The sequence below is a fragment of the Rhinatrema bivittatum genome, chromosome 4 (assembly GCF_901001135.1).
Source record: "Rhinatrema bivittatum chromosome 4, aRhiBiv1.1, whole genome shotgun sequence".
In the NCBI taxonomy this organism is placed as follows: Eukaryota; Metazoa; Chordata; class Amphibia; order Gymnophiona; family Rhinatrematidae; genus Rhinatrema; species Rhinatrema bivittatum.
Genome location: NC_042618.1, coordinates 304,412,527 through 304,439,059, shown reverse-complemented (window position 1 = coordinate 304,439,059; position 26,533 = coordinate 304,412,527). Strand labels below are relative to the sequence as shown.

The 26,533-nt window shown below is 42.9% G+C and overlaps 1 protein-coding gene across 1 annotated transcript in view; it reads right to left on the bottom strand.

The window, feature by feature from the left end:
- DNAH9 (dynein axonemal heavy chain 9) overlaps positions 1-26,533 on the bottom strand; it is a 1,128,006-nt gene that overhangs the window by 861,539 nt on the left and 239,934 nt on the right. The window contains exons 22-23 of the mRNA XM_029600235.1: positions 21,395-21,521; positions 12,861-13,013 (exon numbers count right to left, since the gene is read on the bottom strand). Of these exons, the coding sequence (XP_029456095.1) occupies positions 12,861-13,013; positions 21,395-21,521 (280 nt within the window). The remainder of the gene's footprint in view (positions 1-12,860; positions 13,014-21,394; positions 21,522-26,533) is intronic.

The following is a 26,533-nucleotide window of genomic DNA, read 5'->3' as shown; positions in this document are numbered from 1 at the left end:
CTTTGGGTAGGTCTCAGTCCTTTCATCCTATGCAGCCCAGTCGGGGCTCAGGCTCGAGTGGTGGTGCCTTATCCCCGGGAACAGGAAATAGGGTGGGGGTGGGGGGGGTCACCCTCTTTTTTTTTTTTTTTTTAAATCAGAGATGGGTCGAAATCACGTCAGACCAGTGAGTTCTGAAGGTAAGAGACAGCAATGCTCTGGTGTTTCTCAGCATTTCTCGGAAAGTTTTCATGATGTCTCCCAGCAACTCTCCACAGAAGAGACAGGCATTGGAGTGTACGTTGTCATGGTTCCCTCAGCCTGCAGGCCATGATCACAGTGCTCATGTTACAAGTTAATATTTTCATTTATTTAACGCAATATTCCATTTATTTTGTTGTACCCAAGGAGGGTTCCTTTTGTTCCATCCTGAATCTCAAGGGAGTCAGTCATTTGCGAGTGACCCATTTCTGCATGGAAACCTTACGCTCAGTGATAATGGCAGTACAGTTGGGGGAGTTTCTTATGTCTCTGAATTTGTCAGAGGCATAATTGCATATTCCCATCTAGCTGCAGCATCAACAGTTTCTGTGTTTTGCTGCAACATTAACAGTTTTGAGAGCTACCCTTCAGCTTCGCCATCGCACCTAGAATCTTCTCAAAGGTCTTGGTGGAGTTAGCAGCAGTGGTTTGTTTGTTTAATAAAATTTCTTAACCTCTTCGCGCTCACACCCTAAGCGATTTACAAACATACATAAAATCACGTTAAAAGGATGGCATCCTGGTCCACCTGTACTTAAGACAATTGGCTAATCTGAACTCTCAGAGAAGAAGTCTGATCTCTGGAGGCTAGAGTGGCAGACCTGGAAGAGCTGAGGCAGAGAGAGGTAAGATTTAAGAGATCTTCAGGTAAATAGTAGCCAAGCCCAAATCCAGTCTGGCAGCCGTGGTGCTGCCTTGGATCAGAAAGATCTCCTGGTTGGAGAGCATTACCCTGGTGTAGCAGGAAGTGATCCTGTAGCAAGGACCTGCTCTCCAGGTGATGCAATGTCCTACTGCACAGAGTACGAGTCTCCCAGGGTTAGGTCGGCAGTCATAGATGGTGATTCAATTACTAGAAATGTAGATATCTGGGTGGCTGGTAGACGTGAGGATCACCTGGTAACATGCTTGCCTGGTGCGAAGGTGGTGGACCTCATGCGTCACCTAGATAGGATTTTAGAGTGTTGGGGAGGAGCCAGCTGTCACGGTACATGTGGGCACCAACTACATAGGAAAATATGGGAGGGAGATTCTGGAAATCAAATTTAGGATTTTAGGTAGAATGATGAAATCCAGAACCTCCAGGGTGGCATTCTCTGAAATGCTCCCTGTTCCACATGCAAGTCCCAGAAGCAGGCAGAGCTCTAGAGTCTCAATGCATGGATGAGACTATGGTACATGGATGAGGGATTCAGTTTTGTAAGGAACTGGACAACCTATTAGGGAAGGGGTGACTTTTCCAAAAGGACAGACTCCACCTTAACCAGGGGATTTGTGGTAAACACCTTAGTAAAAGATTAGTTTAAGCAGGAAACATTTTTTCTGATTTTTTTCACATTTTCTTAGGTTTTGACTTTTGTTTTTCCATTTTCTGACATTTTTGCACCATAATAATCAATTTAAATCAACTCAGATGTCACCGTGTGATCACTTTTATTTCCAAAGTCTTTAAATATTTCTGGGTCTCTTTATCTTGCCCTCTTGACTGAGGGAAACTGTCCTCCTAAACAGTTCAAGGGGCCCATAACTAGGGGTATCCTGTGACACTTGCTGGCACTTGGCTCCTCCCTGGCAATTGATGGAAGCCACAGTCATAGCATTGTCTGACATTATTTGGACCGCTTGACCCCTTCAAGTGGTTGATGAATCACAAGCATGTCAACCGAACGGCACAGGCTTCCAGCCGATTGATGCTCCTGAGAGAGACTTTTCTGTGCTCCAGTACCCCTGCACTGTTAACTCCTGCCTGTGAGAACCCCAACTTTGGAGGCTAGAATCCATTGTGAGTACTAGCCAGTCCGGTGTTTGAAGGGGCATGCCCTTCCTTAGATAATCTGCTTGTAACCACCACTGAAGTTGGATGCTGATCTCCACTGGTAAGTGAAGCCATATCGAGTAGTCCTGACACTGTGGGCTCCAATGTGCAAGCAGTGTGTGCTAAAGAGGGCACATATGTGCCCCTGCACACGGAACTACCTCCAGGGTGGCTGCCATCTACCCAAGCAGATGTAGGTAAGACTATACCATCAAACATATTGTTTGTCAATAGCCACACCAGCATCAGCTTCTTAATGTGACTATCCAGTAGGAATACCCTACCTTGCTTCATGTCGAAACGAACCCAGAGATACTCCAATGACTGGGATGGCTGTAGATTGCTCTTGGCCAAGTTCACCACCCAACCTGGTTCCTGTGGCAAGGAGATCACCTTGCGCAAGACCTGAAGGTTCTCTTTAAGAACATAAGTTGCCATACTGGGTCAGACCAGGGGTCCATCAAGCCCAGCATCATGTTTGCAACAGTGGTCAATCCATGTTACAAATACCTGGCAAGTACCCAAAACATTAAGTAGATCCCATGCTTCTAGTGTCAGTAATAACAGTCAACTAAGTCAACTTAATAAATAGTTAATGGAAGCCTATGGTCACCTGAGGAGGCTGATCATCTTGAGGATCCTGCCTGGAGGCACTACAGTGAAAGTTTCTGATCCTACATGGTACAGTCTTAAAAAGTTCTGAAACTGACCCAGCGAAGTGTGTCCTTACCTGTTGCAAGTTACCCTGAAGTGTGCCTGAAAGGACATTTCTATTTGTTCGCTTTGTGTTGGCATGTTTGTGATTTCTTGCAGGAGCTGAGAAGTACCGGCCTGTCAGTATGAAGATACCCCTAGTAATAGGCCCCTTTAGGAGGACAGTTTCCCGGTCAAGAGGGCAAGTTAAAGAGACCCCGAAATAGTTAAAGACTTTAGAAATAAAAATGATCACACAGTGACATCTGAATTGATTTAAATTGATTATTATGGTGCAAAAATGTCAGAAAATGGAAAAAAAAAGTCAAAACCTAAGAAATTGTGAAAAAAAAAAATCAGAAAAAATATTTCCTGCTTAAACTACTTTTTTACTAAGGTGTTTACCACAAATCCCCTCTTGAGGCTCGTGGAAGACTGGTTTCTGGTCCCTTGTGTGGATAAGGGAAGAATTGTTATGGTCATGGGTAATGTGTGCTATTTTCAACTTTGTGGATGGGGGTCATTGCTCACATTGCCCCATGAATTGTGTCTTTCAAGTCACAAATTGAACCATTTTTTCCCCACACTATTCACAAATATGGTTTCCATTTTTTTAATATTGGGGGGGGGGGGGGGGGAAGGGGAAGGGTGTAACCCAACCTAGGGTTGCTAGAAAGGAGTTTCAGTTCTGGGGTGTTCTCTCTCCCAAAAGAGTGCAAAGAGCTGGTGTTATCAGTGCTCAGCAAGATGCAAGGTTTCCTTCCTTCCTTCCCGCTGAACAATGGATGGAGTGGGATATAAATAGTGTTTCAGTACAAGGCTCAAGCTATGGCTTAGCTGAGCCCAGCTGAAGGAGAAATTACTACTTACCTGATAATTTCCTTTCCTTTAGTGAAGGGTAGGTCAATCCCAACGAGTGGATTATGCCTCTCTGCCAGCAGATGGAGATGGAGCAAAAGCTGATGTCATGGCTATATAGTCCCGCCCTATCAGCCTGCCAGTATTCTCTGGAAAAGTCAAACTGTGAACAAACCTGATTGAACATTATTAGCAACCATTCATGTTTCTCAACCAAAAGGAACACTGAACTCAGCCAAAAGAAGGAACATTTCTAGCAAACTAACAGGCCGATGTAACATCAGTGCATAAAAAACTTGCATCCAAACTGGGCGCACACTTTTTTGAACACACGCACATCCACCTGTCCCAGCGATAGATGAAAAAGGTAAATAAGCTACCACCTAAAGAGGACATGCAATGTATAATTTGTGTGTCCCTAGCATTCTGCATCTGGCACCCAGGAGAAGTGGCTGTGTATCTAGAACAACCTAGCCAGGGCTCCCTCCCCACCACTGGCAGGGCTGTTCCTGATTGATCCTTTTCACTGATATTTGTCAGTGAAAGGACCAATCCCCTTTCAGGCAGCCTTTTGAAAAGGGATTGGTCTTCTCAATGACATGTGACAGTGAATGGACCAATCAGCAGGAAGTGAAGGAGTGAATAAATTAATATCAAGTGCCTGACACTTATATTAATACATTCACTCCTTCACTCACTGCCAGCAGGGTTTCCGATTGGGCCAGACCTTGGGGATGCTGCTTTCTGTGGTTCCCCTTATAAGGAACCACAGAAAGCAGGATTTTTTGTTATTGTTGTTGTTAAGCCCTTGAGCAGGACATAATTCTGCTTTCTGTGGTTCCTCTTATTTAGTATCACTAGGATACTAATAGGAGGAATCACAGAAAGCAGGATTTTTTTGGTTTTTTTTTCTTCAGCTTTTGAGCGCCTCATACTTTAATGACTGCTCTCGGGCAGCTATTAAATTTGCAGTGCTAAAATGAGCACCGTGGCCACACAGAAATTCTTTGCATAGGGGTAATAGCTAATAGCCTCATCAACATGATTTTACAGGTGATGAGCGGTATTAGATATGTGCTAGTTTGGATGTGCTAATCCCCTTATTGAATGTGGGGTTTTGGACGCACATCCAAGTGCATGTAAAACCATGCGCTCAGCCGAGCACACTATATTGCATCAGCCTGTAAGAGCTAGAGAAACCACTTACCAATTATCAATGAAGAGCAGGAATCATATTCTGCACCACTTGACCTAAGAAGGCTAACCACAAAATCCAAATTCAGCAGCCGAATGCAGGTCTGGGATTGACCTACCCTTCACTAAAGGAAAGGAAATTATCAGGTAAGTAGTAATTTCTCCTTCTTAAGTGTTCGAGTAGGTCATTCCCAACTAGTGGGATGTACAAAAGCTAATCCTGAAAAAGGCGGGAGGCTGCCAGCTGCCCAGTCAAAACCATGCACACAAAAGCAGCAAACGTCCCTAGTCCTAATGTCCAAGCGGTAATGCTTGGAGAAGGTGTGCAAAGATGACCATGTCGCCGCTTGGCAAATTTCAGCAGGCGACACAAACAAAGCTCCGTCCATGATACCACTTGATCACTCATGGAATGCGGTCTAATATGCTTTGGTAAGACAACCTCAGCAGCAACATAGGCTGCCATATTGACCTTCTTAAACCAGTAGGTAATTGTTGCCCGCATTGCTGGTGCTCCCTTCTTACTTCCACCATGGAGCACAAACAGGCGATCAGACTTCCAAACTTTCTTAGTCACCTCCAAAAAGTACAGATGCTCGATGTTCAAGGAGCACAAAAGGCAATATTCAGCTTCATTTCTGTCCCTGTCCAAGGCAGGCAGAGAAATGGACTGATTCAAATGAAAGTCCAAAACCACTTTGGGCAAAAAGGAATGCACAGTCCGAAGCTGAACCACACCCAGAGTCACACAGAGAAAAAGCTCATGGCAGGAAGAACCTGCAGCTCAGAGACCTGACGAGCCGAAATGATTGCTACCAGAAAAACCGTCTTCAAAGTAAGCAGCCACAAGGAAAGAGTATGTAGCAGCCAAAAATTTGGACCTGCCAAGAACTTGAGGACCAAGTTAAGATTCCACAAAGGCACCAGAAGATGCAACAGAGGTCAAAGATGTTTAACTCCCTACATGAAATGGGACACATCTGGATGGGAAGACAAAGGCCCTCCCATTGACACTTCCTCTGAAACAAGTCAGTGCCACAATTTGAACCTTCGAGGTATTAAGGGCAAAACCCTTAAGCAAGCCATCCTATAAAAATTTCAAAATAAAAGAAATATCCACCTTGAGTGTTTGAGTACTTCGCTCAGAACATCAGGCCTCAAAAACCCTCCGAATTCTAACGTAAGCTAGAGAAGTAGAAAAGTTAGAGCCCGAAGAAGAGTGGAAATTATAGAAGGCAAATAACCGTGCTTCAACAGCCAAGCCCTTTCAATGGTCAAACCATAAGACAGAATAGACCCAGATCCTCATGTAGAATGGATCCCCAACATAACAGATCTGTCCAATATGGTGGCCAGCGGAGACCGCCCAGCTGAAGTCTCTAGAGATCGACGTACCACAACCTTCAAGTCCAATACGGAGCCAATAAAAAGGACAGTGTTTGTTAGACTTACAATCTTCTATACCAGCCTATCAAAGGCCAAGGCAGAAATGCAAACCGTAGGGTACCATGTGGCCAATCCTGAATGAGAGCATCTACACCCATCGCTAAAAGGCCTCGTCCAACAACTCCCATTTTCCTGGTCCAAGTTTCTCCTGCTATGGAAATCTGCTCTGAAATTGTCTTTTCTTGCAGTGTGAGAGGTGGATATGCTTAGATGAGGCTCTGCCATTACCATTAGCGCATCTATCCCCTCCAACACCTATCAAATCTTGGTTCCATCCTGATGGTTGATGTAAACCACGGTTGTCACATTGTTGGACATTATTTGAACCGCCCGAGCTTCTAGCTGCTCAGCAAACTGAAGGCATGCCAACTGAACTGCTCGTGCCTCCAGTCTATTGATGTTCCACTGCCGCTCCACTGCATTCCAGCGCTCTTGCACCACCAACTCCTGACTGTGAGCCCCCCCAGTCCCAGAGGCTCACATCTGTCATGAGTACAAACCAATCTGGCGCCATCAGGGAAATTCCTTTACTGAGATGGTCTGCATGTAACCAGTCGAACTAGGATTTCACCTCTAACAAGGAGCAGCCTCATTGCATAGTTCTGTGGCTTCCTCCATAGAGAGAGCAAGGCACGCTGAAGAGGGTGTATATGTGCCCTCGCCCAGGGAACCATTTCTCAGATCACAGGAAAGGGGTCTTTTAGAAGTGCCTACAGTATGAACAGCAAGACTGTCAACTACTAGAGTGTGTGCTTTTTCAGTTACTGCACTGCCATGTGAACTCCATACCTGCAACTTTGAGATTTGTAGAGTGTTCAAAAATAGTTAAAAGCAGCATTAACAGCTTTTCTGATCAATCAAGCATTTATCAAAATAACACCCTAATTTTAAGATCTAGTTCACTAGTCTGATCTTGGGTATTTAAATTGACTTACATTTTGTTTGTGAAGTCATGTTGTGTTTTATTTATGGTGATTTTATGTATGTTTATCTTGTAAACTGCTTAGTGCTGTGCATGAAGTGATTAAGAAATTTTAATAAACAAATATAATGTGGCTGCCATCAACCCCAGGACCTGTAGATAAGACCACATGGTTGGATGAACAGAAATCCTGTAGGGATCAGACACACAGCATCAACAAGTGGATCAGAGACTCTGGCAGAAACGCTCTGCCCTGCCTTATATCGAAACAACCCCAAGATACAGCTGTGTCAGACCTAAAGTAACTTGCTCTTGGCCAGGTTCACCAAACAGCCTAGTTCCTGTAATAAAGAAACCACCCTGCAGGAGACGCGAAGACTCTCTTCCAATGTCTTGACTCAAATCAACCAGTCATCCAGACAGGGGTGAACTAGAATGCCCTCCTTGTGAAGGGCTGCAGCTACCACAACCATGACCTTGGAAAAGGTCCTGGGCACTGTGACTAGTCTGAAAAGCAAGGTCTGAAACTAGTAATGATGATCCAGGATGGCAAATTGAAGGAACCATTGATGTTCCTGCCAGATGGGAATATGCAGTACTCCTCAGTAGAGATGTGAATCGTGTCCTCGATCGTCTTAACGATCGATTTCGGCTGGGAGGGGGAGGGAATCGTATTGTTGCCGTTTGGGTGTGTAAACTATCATGAAAAATCGTTAAAATCGTGAGCCGGCACACTAAACCCCCCTAAAACCCACCCCGACCCTTTAAATTAAATCCCCCACCCTCCCGAACCCCCCCCACAAATGCTTTAAATTACCTGGGGATCCGGCGGTGGTCCAGAACGGCGGCGGTCCGGAACGGTCCCCTCAATAGAATCGTGTTGTCTTCGGCCGGCGCCATTTTTCAAAATGGCCGCCGCAAAATGGCGGCGGCCATAGACAAAAACGATTCGACGGAGGAGGTCGTTCCGGACCCCCGCTGGACTTTTGGCAAGTCTTGTGGGGGTCAGGAGGCCCCCCCAAGCTGGCCAAAAGTTTCCTGGGAGTCCAGCGGGGTTCCGGGAGCGATTTCTTGCCGCGAATCGTTTTCGTACGGAAAATGGCGCCGGCAGGAGATAGAGTGCAGGAGGTCGTTCAGCGGCGGTCCGGAACCCCCGCTGAACGACCTCCTGCAGTCGATCTCCTGCCGGCGCCATTTTCTGTACGAAAACGATTCGCGGCAAGAAATCGCTCCCGGAACCCCGCTGGACTCCCAGGAAACTTTTGGCCAGCTTGGGGGGGCCTCCTGACCCCCACAAGACTTGCCAAAAGTCCAGCGGGGGTCCGGAACGACCTCCTCCGTTGAATCGTTTTTGCCTATGGCCGCCGCCATTTTGCGGCGGCCATTTTGAAAAATGGCGCCGGCTGAAGACAACACGATTCTATTGAGGGGGCCGTTCCGGACCGCCGCCGTTCTGGACCACCGCCGGATCCCCAGGTAATTTAAAGCATTGGGGGGGGGGGGGTTCAGGAGGGTGGGGGATTTAATTTAAAGGGTCAGGGGTGGGTTTTAGGGAGTTTTAGTGTGCCGGTTTTCCTGCCCTCCCCCTTCCCCCGATTTACGATTTTTTAACGATAAATCGGGGGAATTGGTATTGTATCGTGGCCCTAACGATTTTTTGACGATTTAAAATATATCGGACGATATTTTAAATCGTCAAAAAACGATTCACATCCCTACTCCTCAGTCAGATCCAGAGACATGAGGAACTCCCCTGCTTGAACCACCATTATGACAGAGCGCACCAATTCCATCCTGAAAATACATGATTCATAGATGTCAGTTGATGTCCTTGAGATCCAGTATGGGCCAAAAGAAACCTTCCTTCTTGGGACAAAGTAAATGGAATATTGGCCTGCATTTTCTCTGTGATTTGGAAATGGGGATCACTGTTTCAAATCAACAGCCGTTGTAATGTCACTTCCACTTCTACCTTATTGCGAAGGGAGTTGCATGGAGAGATCATGAAGGCATCCAGAGGAATGCAAAGAAATTCTAGAGCATAGGTGTTCCAAACTACTTCAAGAGTCCATTAATCCAAAGTAATCTAGACCCACCTGTGATAAACCAAGATAGACGATCACTTATCTCCTGCACCACCAGGAGAAGACCTGCACCACCATTGGGAAGACAGAGGGGCTCCATCTCCGGAAACCATATCCTTTGGAGGACCTCAGGGGCAAAAGAACTGAGATATGTGGAAGGGATAGGATCTCTGGGAAGAACCTCCCCTATAAAGCCAAAAACGCCAGCAGTCTCGAAAGCAGCCACTTGCTGAGAAGTCCGGAAAACTGGCTTTTCATCCTCCAGCAAACGCAGGACCTGGGTCTCTCCCCATTTACTTCATATTTTTTCAAAATCACCACCAAACAAGAATGAGTCTTTGAAAGGCAGCTTAATCAAATTGTACTTTAAGTACAATTTAAGTACAGCTGTCGCCTGGCCGCACTAACTGAAGCAGCTCCTCTGGCAGCTGTGCGTACCAAGTCACACCCCGCATCAGCCAAGAATATTGCCCCTGGTTTTACCATAGGCCCTAGATCGGACCCAGTGCCACCAGACTCTTGACAAAGCCACAAGCTAGCCCGAGCTACCAAGGTGCAACAAGAAGTAGTTTGCAAGTTCATTGTCACTGCCTCAAAGTCTTGCTTCAGGATAGCTTCAATCCCTTCTATCCTGAGCATCCTTCAGAGCCACACCTCCCTCTAACAGTATGGTGGTACTTTTTATGACAGCACACACCAAGGAATCCTCCTTAAGGAAACACATCTGCTCTCTGGCTTGCAGATCCAAGGGTATAAACCTGCTAAGACACATCCTCCTTTAAAGGATGCTTCTGGTGCATTCCACTCCAGATCAATCAACTTTTGAATCGCATCCAAGAGGGGAGAGAAACAAGAAGCCTTGTGCAGGGTGACCAAAATAGGGTCCCTTCTTCTGCGTCCCCAAGGAGTCAGGCCCAGCCACTCTTAGGGTCTTCAGGGTCTGAGATATCAAACTCACCTCTCTGAAAGAAACATAGAAAAGCTCTATATGGCTCCAAATATGGGGGAATGTCCCCTTCCTCACCAGACAGTCCCCACCCATTATCATCGGTATCATTCAGAACCACCTTTATTTGAGCTCTGTCAGTCCGCACTGCACTACAGCACTTGACTGTGGAGACAGGCAGGGGAACACTCGGAGTGCCTGGACCTACCTTAGTAGGAACTGCCACTTCAGCAGACTGACCCTGTAAAAATGTCTGCAATTCCTAGAATATGCATGAGATAGATTGGCATGCACTACCTCCATTACATGCATATTCATTGTGAATACATAAGAACATGCCATACTGGGTCAGACCAAGAGTCCATCAAGCCTAGCATCCTGTTTCCAACAATGGCCAATCCAGGCCATAAGAACCTGGCAAGTACCCAAAAACTAAGTCTATTCCATGTTACTGTTGCTAGTAATAGCAGTGGCTATTTTCTAAGTCAACTTAATTAATAGCAGGTAATGGACTTCTCCTCCAAGAACTTATCCAATCCTTTTTTAAACACAGCTACACTAACTGCACTAACCACATCCTCTGGCAAACATGGCCTGTTAGTGGCTCTCAAGGACCGAAGTTGGCCACCCCTGCTATGTCATCTCTCACTTGGTTCAAACTGTAATTTCGGCTCCCAGCAGCAGAGGATAACAATGTAGCCCAAGGAATGGTCACGCTCCTCCTACTCTTGCAGGTGCAGTTATAATTGGTAGGATTTGAGGGAAATCAGCTTGTGGGGGACTAAGGGAGGAAAACTGGAGGAGAGAAGCCCCTTCTCCTCCCAAAGTCTTGCTCATTTTTTGTTGCCTGGCCCTCGATTCCCCATAATTAAAACCTCATATACAGACTCTTGTAAATAGCCTGTTACCTTTCAAGACTTCATATACAGACTCTTGTAAATAGCCTGTTAACAGTTCAAATCTAATGCTTGTAATTTTCAATGCTCACTGCACTATGTATTTACACTCTCCTGTTTCCCCTCCCTGTTGATTGTATTTTCAGCCTTTTAGTTGCAATGTGAACCGGTATGATGTTTGCATACTAATGCCGGTATATAAAAGTTTCAAATAAATAAATAAATAAATAATTCTTGTCTCAGAGACAAGGCAATTTTCCATAGCAAAGGTCAAATTTTGCAGTCCTTGACATATCGTTAGGAAACTGGGGACCCTGAATATGGTTTAACAAGGGGCTCAGCATAATTTAGAAGGTCTATTTTGTCTCTCTCACATAGCACAAAGTTGTGATACAGTAACACTGTAGAAGATGGCAGAAAATGGTTGATTGTCTAATGCAATCTGCCCAGCTATTCTGGACCACATTGCTAAGGATTTATCCTAGCTGACAGACATATAAGCTTGACTGTTTGAAGGATATTGTTCCTTATCGAGTCAGATTTATTTGTCTTCCTTTGTGGTTCTCCACCATTCCAAACCTAACTCAAATCCCATCATCCTCCACCCCCTATCTCACACCAAAGCCCTGCAACTGTCCAACAGCTACCAAAACTAATGAGGCTGCTGCCCAAGCCCTGAAACAATACAAGCAGTCACCAGCATGGGCAGTGGCCTCACTCAAGCATCCAGCCACCTAGGTCCCCTTGTCTTTGCCAAACAGTATCTGGCTACCACTAACCTGTCTGCTCCAACCCAGTTGGTTTCTGGGTAATTCTGGCCTGCTGGTGCCAACCCATCTCTGTTATGGCCTATTGTGTGACCAGATTTACTCAATTAATTAACCCTATTCCTACCACTGCCTTCCATATCCAACCAAAGCATATCCAAATTTCAGTGCTGGTCTTCCTCTGATTCTTTCATTCTTAATTCAACATTCAGCCCCTTTCCATATCAAAATATCAAGTTCTGTAACATCAAACAGCCACCAAAAACTAATGAGGCTGTTAAAAAAATAAATAAATGAAATAAAATCTGATCTCCCTTGGCTTATTAATGTTTGGGATCTAATCATAGTCTCACCTTGCAGTTTACTCCAGTCTCCTTGGAAGTCTGATGCAGCCATATCACTTTTAGGAATTTTACCCCCGCTCCATGCAGGTTACCATAGCATCATCGGAAGTCAGATGCAGTTGTACTACTGCTGTTAGGATGTGCTACATCTTTTAAGTTAGTCTTATGAAAAGGTATTACATGCTACAAAAATTTTGGTTTTCTCTAGCATCAATAGAACTACTAGAATTCTGTATTGGCTACATACCATACGTAAATCTGCAACTTTCCCGAATATAATCATTTATGAGTTTTGTTTATATCTAAATTTAGTACTCATGAAACATGCAAGATTGTTGATAAATTGAGAACTTTCATTTACAGTGATTTCAGAGAAGGAACAACACAAACAGCAGCTATACAGAATCTTCAAATGTGCCTCAATCCTAGAGGGTCCACCTCTACAAATGAGAGTGTAATTCGTTCTTGCCTGAACAATATTTTAACCTCTTTGTTGCCAATAATAGAGTAAAATTGAGAGGCTTTAGTGAGATTAAGACTACTAACTCATTTTGCAAAGACCAGAAGGGCATGTATTAGTCAACTGAGCATGATATGCTTAACCAAGTGTCTGTTGGTGCCCTATTACTTTAAGAGCTGACAACATTGCTTTACCTGTCCACTGCAGTCACAGGGCTCATTGAAGGAAACATATTCATCCTCTTTGCTGTACATTCCCAGCCCCAGCTTGCTCTGGGTTTCTTCAGTGTCTCCTTGGAATTTCATCTTTGCCATGTTGTCAAATAATTTGGACAGATGACGCATGACCTGCAAAAATAATTGGAAGTCAGAGGTCACATTGCACGCCAATATAAATGAAAACCCCCAAACTAAATTCTATACAGGGAACTTTGGGAGAATTAGAGAGACAATCTCTGTAGGATTGGTTTTCCGGTTTTAGCTTAAATTTCGAGGAATCATTTCCCTCCAGGCATTTGGAATGGAATGGCTCTATTGTGGGGAGCCAGGAATGGAAGTATTCAGTCAATCCAGTCATTTAACTAGAGAGACATTTATAATATTATTTGTGTATATTTATATTATGATTATTTTTAAGAGTTTAATCTCTCTCCCAGAAAGCCCTTACTCCTTTTAGAAGCAATATACTGTGTGAAGTGAAGCTTTTGAATTAAAAAAAATCAAAGTCAGTAATCAGAAACCCAGAACACATGATGTGCAACTCACTCTCTTATTCTAGAATAGAAAAAAATCCTCTGTGTTGTCAAAGAATACTTTTGTTTTAATATGATTTTTAAAATGATTTGATGAAACATTTCACCAAACATGACAGACAGCAAGGATTCTATACACAGTTAAAGAAATTTCTGTCCATTGTATACATAAACCTGAAATTTCTGTCCATTGAATACATAAACCTGAAAGGTGAAATTATTGAAAATTCAGCATTCTGATCTCTCATCATTATGTGCTTGTAACAAGCCAGTGACAAGGTATGCAGAAATAATCACAGATCCATAGGAATCTAACAGAAGATGCAATGTAAATGCTTCTGCTATCCTTGAAACTGAACATACGTTGCCATAACTGGGTCAGTCCGAGGGTCCATCAAGCCCAGCATCCTGTTTCCAACAGTGGCCATTCCAGGTTACATGTACCTGGCAAGTACCCAAACATTAAGTCTATCCCATGCTACTGATGCCAGTAATAGCAGTGACAATTCCCTTAGTCAACTTGATTAATAGCAGTTTATGGATTTCTCCAGAAACTTATGTTTTCAAACCTTTTTTAAACCCAGCTACACTAACTGCCCTAACCAAAACCACCAGCAACAAATTCCAGAGCTTAATTGTGCATTGAATGAAAAATATTTTTTTCTGATTTGTTTTAAATGTGCTACTTGCTAATTTCATGGAGTGCCCCCTAGTCCTCCTATTATCTGAAAGAGTAAATAACCAATTCACAATTACCAGTTCTAGTCCTCCCATGATTTTAAAGACCTCTATCATATCCTCCCCTCAGCCGTCTCTTCTCCAAGCTGAACGGCCCTAACCTCTTTATCCTTTCCTCATAGGGGAGCCATTCCTTCCCCTTTATTATTTTGGTCGCTCCTCTGTACCTTCTCCAGGGATCACCATTTTATTTTACATAGTCCACCTTCACTGGGATCTGAACTAGTGGCCTAGAGGTGATAGATTATGTAATGCTGTGACCATTCCCCTAAGCCATTCAGGATAAAACCAAGCCCAAAAGTCAGAACCCAGCTTGAAACAGGTAAATGAATCCAAGCAAAACTGAGCTGTAAACAGTTTATTTTGTATCTTGAAAACAGTAAAATTTTTAAATATCATACAAAAATAAACAGTGTATATTTCAGTTTTTCCCAGAGTTTCCATTCCCCCCCACCCCCCCAAACAAAAAAAAAAAAGTTTCCAATCACATGAAAATTTCCTGAAATTTTACATCTTTACTCTCAACATTCTGGCTGAGGGTTAGGGACCTGATGTGGGTTGGAGCAACATTCCTTTATTCTTCGTGATGAAAGTTGGAGAATTCCCTCAACATATTGGTTCCCTGATTGATAATGCCCACAGCAACAGAAACCAAACTGATCTCAGCCAATAGAGAGCTATTACAATCAGAATACCCCCACTTGACAGGCAACGCAACCTGCTTTATATATCTATAAACTGTTTAGTGAGATTCTCTGTTCTGGGTGAAAGCTATGTTGCATATTTGCAATCCTTCTCATACAATGCACTCAACACAGAGGAGGACTGTTGGATATTTTGTTAGTGTGAACAATTTGTCTTGCTAAGTCTCATGAATGGGCATTTTCCTGCCAAGGCATTTCGGATATCATCATGTATTTTTAAAAAGTGATAAGACATTTTTGTTTCAGCATGAATTTCCTTAATAAGAAGGAGATTGATGCTTTTTCAGTTTAACTATGATTTTGTTAGCTTTTTATTTTTGTTTCTTGGTTATATGCTGTTTTCAATTGTGTATATTTCTTTGCAAGCTGCCTCAAGCTGTATGAGGGGTAGCATATAAATACTAGAAATAAATATAAACAGCTTATCCATTATATAATGACAGGAGAATAATGAGGCCCTTGAGGTCTTTAAAAGGAGGACTTGTTCAAATTGTCTACATACCTACTCCAAAGTACATTACACAGTGCACTTTATTTTCAAGCACTTAACTACCCAGTGCCGATTTTGAACATACTTCAGGCTATTACTCTTGCTCTTGGTGAGCCTGCCTCAACTTCACCTCTGTTGCTGCCCATCCTGACGATGTCTGAGTTTGAGGCCTGCAGGGCCTTGAAAAGGCCCATTAGGTCACCACCTGCCCTTTCACTGGCTACTTCAGTTGCTCTTTAGTCCCAAATGTGTTTATTTTGTGTTACTGACAATGTCTACTATGATTTTTTTTTTTTTTTTTTAATTTTTTATTTCTGAGTTTCAAATATTACAATCCAGTAATACAATTATACTTCAAACAAGGTTTTAAATCTCAACATTACATCATCAACTTAAATCATTTTTGAACCCATTAAATTTCTTATGTCTACTATGATTAATGTTACTATGGCCTCTGTCAGTCTATTCCATCTGTCCAAGGTAATAGTCATTCTGCTCCTTTTCCTAACGTTATTCCTCCTTGGTGCAAACATAGCACTATGCTCTGGTTAATGCCATTGTGGTTTAGGTTTGAATTCAGATGAACAATGTCATCCTGCTTTATCAATGTCTTATATTAAATCTGTTTAAGCATAAAGCAGATTTAATTTTCTCTATGACACTGGATAAATCACTGGACGTGTTTTTACATTCTGAGACTTGGCATTAGGATTATGACACCTTTCTTTTAAACTACTTATGTCCACCTGGTTGGTTCCCCCCCCCCCCCCCCCCCCAACAGGCAAGGGATAAGAAACAAGGAGATGGGGTGGTTATTGTTTATAGAGCTTCTTTATTCCTCTCCCTTCTTAAGACTGACGTTGGCAATGGTTCTGAAAGTCTATACCTGCTGTTAGGATCCCCGGCTGTGGTCGCCCGTGGCCGGGTCCCCTTACCTCCGCCGGGAGGCTCCCAGGCCCAGCTCTCCCCCCATTGCCAGCAGCCACAGCTGCCGCCAACCACTGTCGATGTGGCCTGCCCTCGCAGCGTGCCACGCTGCCGCCCCAGCCTCTGCACTCTCTTCCCTAGGCACGCGCGCGCATCGTGCCTAATTTAAAAGGCCCCTGGCGGGAAAGTTCCCCACGGCCCGTGGAGATGACATCAGCCAGGGTGGGTATATATATACCCGGCCCTGACTCCAGTACACTGCCTCAGCAACGGGTCCTGCTCAGATATTGAGTGTGTCGTCTGCATTGTTCCTGATCTTGATCCTGCGTTCCCCAGCCTTGCCTTCCTGATCTTGCATCTCAGTCCAGTCTCCTGTTCCTGTGCTGCTGCCCTCAGACTGACTCCCCAGTTTTTGACTTCTTCCTGATACTTCGTCTACTCTTGACCTCCGCCTGCCCTGACCTCCAGCTTGTCTCTTCGTCTGGCCTGTTGCTGGTATCACCTGTCTGCCGCCTGCCTTGACCTTGCCTGCCCGACGCCATGTTGCCTTCTCCTTGGACTCCGACGTGAGAGACTCGCACCTAAGTCCTGCTGGCCCCGGCACCCAAGGGTTCCAACCTGCGGGGAACATGGGCTGGTAAAGGTGAAGCTCCAGTTGGGTCTTCTCCACCTGTACTGCCTCCCGACGAGAACCACTGGGGGCCTCTTCTTGGTGGTAGTATCAACCTCGTCTCGGCTCAAGGGTCCACGTACACAACACCTGTGACTACATGATCAATTGATTTCTTTGATTTATCATGCTCCATGTGTGGGTGCTTCTGATCTGTCAAATTTGGGCAACTGTTTTATGTCATTGGCTTCTAGCACAAAAAGGTTTTAATAATGGGGACATGAATATTTATAAGAATTTTTCCCCATAGAATATATTGAATAAGTTGCATGTTATTTTCTAATTTACAATTTTGCCAAGTGATATCTCCAACTCATAAGACAGGACATGTTTTGGACCAAGTTGTTATTGCAGAAGAATTTGATACCAATTTAATATTTAACAATTGAACAGGTTTTGTAGCCAGACCAGAAACTTATTAGATTCTAACTCATTACCTAATTTGAAATCTAATATCTTTCTACCAATGCCTTGCAAACTGCGATAGTCCTTTAGACCAGTGGTTCTCAACTTTTTTCAGTTGGAACACATCTGACAGATGGTTCTCACATGCGTGACCCACTGAACCTATGACCGTCACATGGTTAAATGTAAATATACACTCTGCATCCACAGGAACGCACTCGACCCCCAACAAAGGGTACAGAGCAGAGTGAGGGTATTACCCGTACAACTCACCATACAATAAAAAGATATTCTGGTTCTGGTGTCATCTCAGTAACAGCAAAACAAACTCCCTCTATTACCAGGTACACTAGCCTTTCTTATGAAATGACAATTTACCACCAATGCATGTCTTATTGAGAAAACACAACAAATAAGATTGATACAAATGCCTACATGCTAGTAAACTACCTCACCTCGATCATACACACAAAACCGTCTTTCAAGTATAGAAAGAACACAAATTACAAACATGGAGACAGAAACTGGAATAGAAAACCTAAAAAAGCCACTCTGCATGCAGTGCAAAACTGGAGAAATGGACAGAAATATAGCGCCCAACAACCCCAGGATCTGCAATAACTTATTCAAACTAATCTGCACAAAGTTACACCTGCATTATGGAACACACTCAAATAGTAACAACCCTATCTAAGAAAAAGCAATACTACAAATATTAAACAAGGCCCTAAACTCTTAACACATCTCCTGTTAGGAAAACTGAACAAGCCAAGCTGCTATAGATCCCCACACAGAAATAATTGTAAAATTATACTAATAAATGTTTCAAAACAGCTGATGAACAGAACATCCAACTATTAAAACCTCATAAAATTATTAAAAATTCCCCAAATATTTAAAAATATTTCTGAATCTTTCACTGATTAAAAATTGCTTGAAGCGATGTACAAAATAAAATGAAAAAAACAAAATAAAGCAAAAACTAAAATAAAAATACTAACAAATACAGTCAAATACAAAATATAAATATAAATCATATTCAAAGCTTTTCTCGCCATGCCTACTCTATAATACTAACATCAGCAGTTACACATAGATATGCCTACTCAATAATAGCAATATCAGATGGCAGAACAGAAATCAGGCAAGACTCAGGACAGAGGGCAAAGAGAAGCAAAGTTATGTTTAGGCAGGGGTCAGGGCAGGGGGCAAGCAGAAGCACAGTCGGGGTCAGGCAGGAATCAAAACCAGGAAACTGCAACTGGACCAACTACTGGTGCAAGAACAAAAGAAAAACATTTTTTTAAATTCCTTTGGGGTTGCAGATGCTAAGAGAGCAGCAAGGTAATGGCAGCAAATGTCAGAGGCTAGAAATCATTTGACATGTATAGACATTTCAAAAGAAACTGCCATCTCAGGTGCTACAGCTCTTTTCCCATTGCTTATGCTCAGGGCTGGCATTGAGGGGGGAAAGTAGAGGATTTATTTATTTATTTAATGCTTTTCTACACTGACTTTTGTGATACAAATCAAATCAAATCAGTTTACAGGGAGCAGAGGCATTAAAACGTTAACCATAACCAGAAGGAGCAAAATAGTTACAATAAAACAAGGGGATGTAACTGGGAAGATGAAAATGCAGAGGGGGGGGGGGGGGAAGTACTCAATAAAATAATTACAACTATAGAGATGGTGGGTACTAGAGAGGCCTACATCTGATCTATGGCATAGCAATGCTAGCCTTGATTAGGGGAAGGCTTGTCTTAACAACCATGCTTTAAGTTTTTTTTTTTAAAGTCAGAAGACAAGATTCCTGTCTGAGGTCCAGGGGTATGGCACTCCAGATGGAAGGTCCCACTGTCGAGAAGGCCCGTTCTCTGATGGCTGACCGGTGAACCACTTTGTTAGGAGGGGCGTGTAGAGATCCCTTATAAGCTTCCCTGATGGGTCTGGCCGAGGTGTGAAGTTTGAGCGGAAATTGCAGGTCAAGGGGGACCTGGTGGTGAATGCTTTTGTGGATAATAGTGAGAGATTTGTGAAGTATTCTAAAGCTAACTGGGAGCCAATGCAGATCTCTGAGGATAGGCGTAATGTGATCTCTCAGATTGGTGTTCGTCAGGATTCTCGCCGCTGCGTTTTGGAGCATCTGAAGTGGTTTTGTGGTAGATGCTGGGAGACCTAGAAGAATAGCATTGCAGTAATCTACCTTAGAGAACAAAATGGCCGGGAGAACAGATCTGAAGTTGTGGTGGTGTAGTAGAGGCTTGAGTCTTTTCAGCACCTGTAGTTTATAGAAGCAATCCTTGGTAGTGTGATTTATGAACTTCTTTAAACTCAGATGTCTATCTATTATAACTCCCAGGTCTCTTGTTTGTGTGATTTGAATGTTAGAGTGTGACTGCTGGTGGTGGTCCCCATCTTCTGGAGCGATAAGGAGGAGTTCCGTCTTGGCTGCATTAAGCACCAGGTTAAGGCTGGTAAGGAGGAGGTTAGGAGATTTGAATGTAGGGCAATTGCCTGGAGCCCCAGTACCCCAAATGCCCCCTTCTCCCCGGCAAATCTGAGTCAGAGTTTCAGGGTGCTTGGTAATGGTTGGGCCCACTACTTAGTTTCTGGCCTGTTTATGTTTGTCAGTCATACTTGCGGGCTGAATTATGGGCTATGGCATGCAAATTTAACAGCACTTACCAACCAGGATTACATAATTGAATAATTTTCTACCAGTCAATAGATAAAGTAGCAGGCAACAATAAACACACTATCAAACTTCCTTCCCCTATTTTTACTAGAGTACTTCATATAGTGCTCCACACAACATGGGATCACTACCTATTAGTACATACTATCTGATTCTGGAGAAGCTACACTGGCTACCAAAAGAATTTTAAACTACATTTGCTACCTTATCTGATGTGTATAAATGTCTTAACAGAACAGGTCCTGTGTTATGAAATGGAATACAACTGGATAGCCATACGTTCAGGAAATATTTAAAGGCATGACTTTTTGCCCAGGCCTTTTCATAATTTGCACTTTTTTGTTTTTAGATCTTCTGGCCATAGTTTAAATGATATGGATCTGGCAAATGAGAAATAGGAGTAGTGTATTATGGGTAGTGTAAAGAATGTAATTAGGGAAAGGGAATTAGTGACTGACTTTGTCACAAAAGTTATTTTATATTGATGGTTTATCTTTTTGATGTATATTTAATGAATTTTGTTTGTGGGTTTTATGCATTTATTATGAATGTATGTGCTGTAAGTCACCTAGAGCTTGTCACAGGTGACAAATAACTAATATTGTATTGTTTTGGAAATGCTGTTAGCTTGTTTTATATTGAATTATTACTCACCTTGGGGTTCTGGAAATGTAAAGGCAATTAAATGTGAGCAATAAATAAATAAAAAGCATTATCACAGATCTATTAGCATTTCAGAAGTTTGCTCTCAGAGTTTCTAGCAAGTCATTAAAGAGTTGTTAAAGGAAAATAGAATTCTACTCCAGCTGTAATTTTGTTTGCTGTGTAAGAGATCTGCCACCTAATCAGGCTTTAATCAAAAACTATCTTCTATTTGGTTGTTATCCCATTTTCATGTATAAAGGAGTCTTGCCATCTACTCAGACCCTTAAAAAAAGGCAATACCAATAAGAACAGTAAGAGGCTGCTAAAGTCAATCAACTTGCCCTGAAATAAGACATAATATACGTCACTGACGATATAGTAAACAATATGGCTGTCTCCATATAGGTGGAAAAAATGATGTGATATGAAATACTGAAAAAGAAAAGGAATTGCAGTCCCGAATATTCAGTTATGCAATTGCCTTTAATTATACAGACATCACTGTAGCCAGAATAAAAGAGTTCATTAAAGCACTAACAAAGTTTCATACAATATGCTCACAACATATCCTCAATGAGCTAAAGGCTAGCTATCACCTATGTAACAAAGAAAGGCATCTGTTGAAGCCGCTGCAATGTCCCAGCAGGGCCTGTTGACATTCCAACCATTTTTTAGCCTTCATTAAGCATGGAGTACTTACCAGGTGAGGGTTGGTGCCATTTGAAAGAATGTCCAGTAAATCTGCAGAAGATATGAAGTAAAACCTAGGGAATGCCAGCCTTTTAGTATCCAGATACTCGGCCAGAGCCTTTTCGCATAGAGACAGCCTAAGAGGAAACAGAGTGCACCATGAGCAGGCATTCTCAAGACCCGTAGTGATCCACAAACATCACCTGAATACCGGGATACTCAATCTGCGACTCTGTTGGGCTTTTGCTGTGACTCTTGCACACATGTATTTTTTAAATACCACAAAATTAAAACAGCTATTTTCATTTCAAAAGTACCAGTGCTATCATAATTCAATCATCAACTAAAAGAAAGTACAGACTCAAGATCCCTTTATTATTTTTAATGCTTTCCTGAGGAGATATTTGTGCATAATAAAATCTCCTTCTCAGCTGCTATAACCACCATAAACCTTGGTTAATCATCAGCATCCCATGCAGGCATCACAAAGACACATGTAAAGCAGGAATACAGCACAAAATAAAAGTGAATTCAGCAGGGTGGGATAATCAGCCATACAACAGGGTGATGTCTTTCAACAGTGCCAACACAGAACACGAGTCCAGGAAGTCCCGAGGGAGTACTGATAGCAGAGGCAGCATTCTTCTGGTGTGGAAGGAGGTCTTAAAATATGTATAAACTCAGAATTTTTTTCAGGGGAATTTTAGAAACATAGCATGCACTAGAGATAAAAGGGAAGATCTCATCCCATCTACGCCAACTGACTCCACTTTGAAACAATCTGAAGTTGCTTTCTTAACTTAATAAGATTAACTTCAAGTAGTTACAGCAAAGTGACACTAAATTTATAGTAGTTTGGCTGCTGTGTTAGTCCACTTAAATGCATTAAACATTCCTGCCCAGTTACTGCTGCATGGGGGTCCCCTTCTTTTGTATAACATTTACTTAAAATCCAACTCCAGAAGAGAAGGAATGAAGATGTGTGGCTGATTATCCTGCTGTCCATGGAGAACACCCATCATAGGTAAGCAACTTAGTTTTCTCCACTCCAGCACACAAATGGGATTCAATAATCTAATTGTTCTTTCTTTTAATTTTTTTACTAACTTAAAAATGAGCCCTAAGGAAGAGAGTTGATTTCTAACCTTAAAAGAAACTGTAGAGAAATTAAAGGATCTCTACTTAAAAAGGATTGCTCCATGGTTCACAAGAGGAACAAGAGTAGTGATATTGTAGGTTGTAGGTCCCTCATGTGAGACTATATGGCCGAGTCCCTAGAGTATATAAACTCATGCCTTGGACAGGTAGTATGTCACCATGCTTGCTTCCGTTTTGTTTAGTTTTCTAAGGAAAGGACCTTTGGCCCTCTAAGGATGAGGACTAGGGGGCACTCCATGCAGTTAGCATGTGGCACATTAAAAATAATCAGAGAAAGTTCTTTTTCACTCAACGCACAATTAAACTCTGGAATTTGTTGCCAGAGGATGTGGTTAGTGCAGTTAGTGTAGCTGTGTTTAAAAAAGGATTGGATAAGTTCTTGGAGGAGAATTCCATTACCTGCTATTAAGTTGAATTAGAAAATAGCCACTGCTATTACTAGCATTTATTTATTTTAAAATGTTTTATATCCCTCACAATTAGGCATTTATATGTCCGTCTAGGCGGTTTACAATCAAAACAAACACAATTTAAAACAAACTTAGCAAGACAAAGTAGAACAAATTTTTATAAAAGGTTTAACATCATAATGGTCCGGCCGGAATAACATATTGATCATTAGGGATGTGAATCGTTTTAGGACGATTAAAATTATCGTCCGATAATTTTAATATCGTCTTAAACCGTTATGGAACACAATACAATACAGATTCTAACGATTTATCGTTATAAATCGTTAGAATCGTGAGCCGGCACACTAAAACCCCCTAAAACCCACCCCCGACCCTTTAAATTAAATCCCCCACCCTCCCGAACCCCCCCCCAAATAACTTAAATAACCTGCGGGTCCAGCGGCGGTCCGGAACGGCAGCGGTCCGGAACGGGCTCCTGCTCTGAATCTTGTCGTCTTCAGCCGGCGCCATTTTCCAAAATGGCGCCGAAAAATGGCGGCGGCCATAGACGAAAAAGATTGGACGGCAGGAGGTCCTTCCGGACCCCCGCTGGACTTTTGGCAAGTCTCGTGGGGGTCAGGAGGCCCCCCACAAGCTGGCCAAAAGTTCCTGGAGGTCCAGCGGGGGTCAGGGAGCGATTTCCCGCCGCGAATCGTTTTCGTACGGAAAATGGCGCCGGCCATACGCGTATGGCTGGCGCCATTTTCCGTACGGAAAATGGCGCCGGCAGGAGATCGACTGCAGGAGGTCGTTCAGCGAGGGTTCCGGCGCCTCGCTGAACGACCTCCTGCAGTCGATCTCCTGCCGGCGCCATTTTCCGTACGAAAACGATTCGCGGCGGGAAATCGCTCCCTGACCCCCGCTGGACCTCCAGGAACTTTTGGCCAGCTTGTGGGGGGCCTCCTGACCCCCACGAGACTTGCCAAAAGTCCAGCGGGGGTCCTGAAGGACCTCCTGCTGTCCAATCTTTTTCGTCTATGGCCGCCGCCATTTTTCGGCGCCATTTTGGAAAATGGCGCCGGCTGAAGACGACAAGATTCAGAGCAGGAGCCCGTTCCGGACCGCTGCCGTTCCGGACCGCCGCTGGACCCGCAGGTTATTTAAGTTATTTGGGGGGGGGTTCGGGAGGGTGGGGGATTTAATTTAAAGGGTCAGGGGTGGGTTTTAATGTGCCGGTTTTTCGATTTTTCGATTTTTCGATTTTTAACGATTTTTAACGATTTTTCACGATATTTTACCCCCCCCAAACGGCAACAATACGATTCCCTCCCCCTCCCAGCCGAAATCGATCGTTAAGACGATCGAGGACACGATTCACATCCCTATTGATCATTGTACTCAGTAGGCAGCATTAAACAGATAAGTTTTTAGCATTTTTTGAATTCTTTGCGGTTAGGTATCATTCGGATAAATTCAGGGATAGAGTTCCACAGTGTCAGGCCTGCTATCGAGACGGCCCTTTTCCTTGTTAGAGCTAGACTAGCTATTCTGACTGTTGGGATTTCCAATAAACATTTATCCATGGATCGGAGCTGCCTTGGGGGTTTATATATGTGTAACATGGAACAAAGCCATAGAGAGTTACATGGTAGCATGGGATAGACTTAGTTTTTGGGTACTTGCCGGGTTCTTATGGCTTGGATTGGCCACTGTTGGAAACAGGATGCTGGGCTTGATGGACCCTTGGTCTGACCCAGTATGGCATATTCTCATGAGGTCTGGGTATGTAAAAGTAGAAAGGATGCCTTTGCTAAACTTTAACATGACTTTTTGGGACCCTTTTGTTTTCCAGAGAGGGAAGATTTTCCACCTTCTTTTTTCTCTAGCTATCTGACTAAATACCCTACGGGCTCCATGTGGTTCAGCTAAGAGGAGTGGAAGCTCTCAACCAGAGAGCACAGGTTGACTGTCCTAAATACTGGTGAAGAAATAGATCTGGGTTCATAGAAACATAGAAGGTGAAAGGTGAAAACATTGAAAGGTGGAAAGGATCAATTTGTGGAGAGAGACGAAGAACTGGCAGAAATATTAAATCTACTATTTATTTATTTAAAATTTATTCTATTCCGCTGCTTCCTAGTATCTGTTCAGCGCAGACCACAATAAAATACTCATGAAAATCATTATAAAACAATTCAATCATTACATATTTAAAGTAAACCAAACTGATTTACATCCAGATACCTGTGTGTCATTCACATAATCCTCTGATGCAATATAAGTTTTTTCTAAAATTTTACCATTGTGGGCAAATTCAAGATCGGACAATAATTTGCCAAATCACTAGAGGGCAGATTAATATCCTGTTTAATTGGTTTTATAGATGCCTGCTTTCATGTATCTAGGATATCATCCTCACTTAGGGACCTATTAACCATCCTTTTTATAATTTCAAAGGAGACATCTTTCAGACTTTTTACAATCAGAAATGAACAGAGATCTAATACAGGATAGACACAATTCATCCCCGACACTTTGGCACCCACTTCCTTCAGTGAGATCAATTCAAACTCTGTCCAAATATTCTGAGGGGAGCTAGTGTGAACTGAACCCAAATTACTTAATACGGGGCCTATCTGATGCTGCAAACCCTGGATTTTGTCATCAAAAACATTTGCTAGTAAATCACAGCTCGGTAAGGCAGTATCTACTGTCACGGGCCCTGCAGTTAACCTTTTACCTACTGCAAAAAGCTCCAGAGGATTTTTAAGTGATCGCTCTAAACGTGACACACAGTAATCATTTTTCGCTTTCATGCAACAGGCCGATATTCTTTCAATGCCTTCTTATATGCAATTAAAGATTTCTCGTCTTTCACCTTTCTCCATTGTCTCTCAAACTTCCTTGCCACTCTTTTTACATCTGCCACACTAATTGAATCCCAGGTGCCAACTTTCCCTTCTCCTTATCTTTGGCCTCATATGCAGGAGCAGTCTGATCGTATGCTTGCACTAACGATGAGCGCCATTTCTTTCCACTACAGAGAGGGACAAAGTATCTTAGGTCTTCTGAACCAATCTTTGCTAGCCAATACTTCTTGAATTGCTCATTATCTGGTGATGGATGCCTATATCTCACTTTCCTGGATGCCCTATTTCCCCCTTTCAATTCTGATTCTAAGGTAAAACAAATCATAATGATCAGACCAAGCTGCCGCAAGCTTGCTCATTTCCTGTAAATAACAGATCACACTCCTTACACAGCAGGTCCAAAGTATGCCCCGACCTGTGTGTTTTACTGGAGATCAATTGTACAAAAGATATAGCTTGTAACAAGGGAGTACATTCTTGCCTTCCAGTCAAGTCAACATTCCTCAAGTTAAAATCACCCAGTAATATTAAATTCTTAATATTACACAATACCCCATATATCTCAACAGTTAACATGACCAAACATTTACAGGGTTTTTATTTTCTTTCTAAGTAGCACCTAATGAAATACTCTGTTTCAACAAAAGAAAGTGTTTCCTACGGGACTGAGTGGCATAGAAGACATCCAGAAAACCCATATTTTCTGCTCACAGAATTGGAAATCCTTAT